This window comes from Nanorana parkeri, unplaced genomic scaffold (genome assembly GCF_000935625.1).
Source record: "Nanorana parkeri isolate BGI_ZX_2015 unplaced genomic scaffold, ASM93562v1 scaffold344, whole genome shotgun sequence".
Taxonomy (NCBI): Eukaryota; Metazoa; Chordata; class Amphibia; order Anura; family Dicroglossidae; genus Nanorana; species Nanorana parkeri.
In genome coordinates this window covers 68070-69301 of record NW_017306612.1, presented here as the reverse complement: position 1 = coordinate 69301, position 1232 = coordinate 68070, and the positions used below count along the sequence as shown (strand labels likewise).

General features: G+C 53.0%; 1 protein-coding gene across 1 annotated transcript in view; it reads right to left on the bottom strand.

The window, feature by feature from the left end:
• Positions 1–203: 203 nt before the first annotated feature.
• The window catches only part of LOC108788682 (leiomodin-2-like), a 2432-nt gene continuing 1403 nt past the window's right edge, over positions 204–1232 (bottom strand). Inside the window, exon 2 of the mRNA XM_018558512.1 lies at positions 204–401. Within this exon, the coding sequence (XP_018414014.1) occupies positions 265–401 (137 nt within the window). The 3' untranslated portion in view covers positions 204–264. The remainder of the gene's footprint in view (positions 402–1232) is intronic.

Below are 1232 nucleotides of genomic sequence, written 5' to 3'. Positions count from 1 at the left end.
CCCCCCCCCCCCCCCCCCTGTGCTGCATGCATGTCCTAGGTCAGCGGCTCTCTGGGAGGATAAGCCAGAGCCGATCCCATCTAAAAACAAGTCGGCAGAGTCAGCTCCTGTACTTCCGTTCTCGCGGGTTCCTTTTAGGGGTTTGTATTCATTGCCATTCAGCAGTCCTGGACAGGAAGTGACCTCGGACAGGCATTTGCGACGTCCCGGGCTGCACAGGAAGTCCGATACCCGTAGTGCCCGTCCGGTGAGATCCCGGGGTCGCTAAGTCTTTTTCCGTTTTGCAGGAGGGACACTGTGATGAATCCCATTGTTTTTTCCGTCCTCTTCATCACTGTCGTCGTCATCCTCCTCCTCGTCCTCCTCTTCTTCCTCCTCCTCCTCCTCCACCTCTTCTACACCTTTAAAATAAGATAGCACGTTGGCATCTGGGACATTATACATAACAGAACCTGAATTAAAGAGGACCTGTGCTGTGGAAAATGAGATGACTCGTCACCAGTATTTTCTATGGTCTTCCAGATGATCTTTGCCCCATCAATGCCCCATGGGACTTGTAGTTCCACCACAGCTGGAGTCCTGAGGTTACCCACCCCTGGCCTACCTGTATGGCCTGCGATCTCCTGCCGCTGATCTTTCCCCTTATTACTACCCCCCAGCTTTGCTGTGCACTGTTTCTATATGGAGGCGGCCATCTTGGTAGAGGCAGAGCTTTGCTTCCTCATGTCAGAGCCTCCAGCAAGCAGAACAGAAAGCTCTATCCCTAAGGCCCCATTCACACTAAGCGACATACCTTTTGCAGCGGATCCGCGCGGCCGGGATGGGGCGACGATCCAGCAACGGTAGCGCGACCTTCACCGTCGGGCTCCATTAAAAAATAGAAAAATCGCGCAAAATTTGCCAAAAAAAAGGGTCCTGCTGGGAGTGACAGCGACATGGAGCTAAGACAGCTCCATTGAATAGCATTGGCCGGCGACTTCTCGCGATATCGCGCTGCAAAAATGCGCGATATCGCGGCGGAAATTGCTTAGTGTGAATGGGGCCTAAAATGTATGTCACCCCCCATGATGATCATTGCCTGTCTGTGTTGCTGCCTTCCTATAGTTCCTTCTAAATGCAGCCTGTAACGGTTTTATTAATCCCGCCGACTCCCACTGGTTCCTATTTGTCCAAGCCAATCGCAGAAGCAGATCTGTGCTGGCGTGGTCGGGGTTCCTCCATCGGCTTGCTGC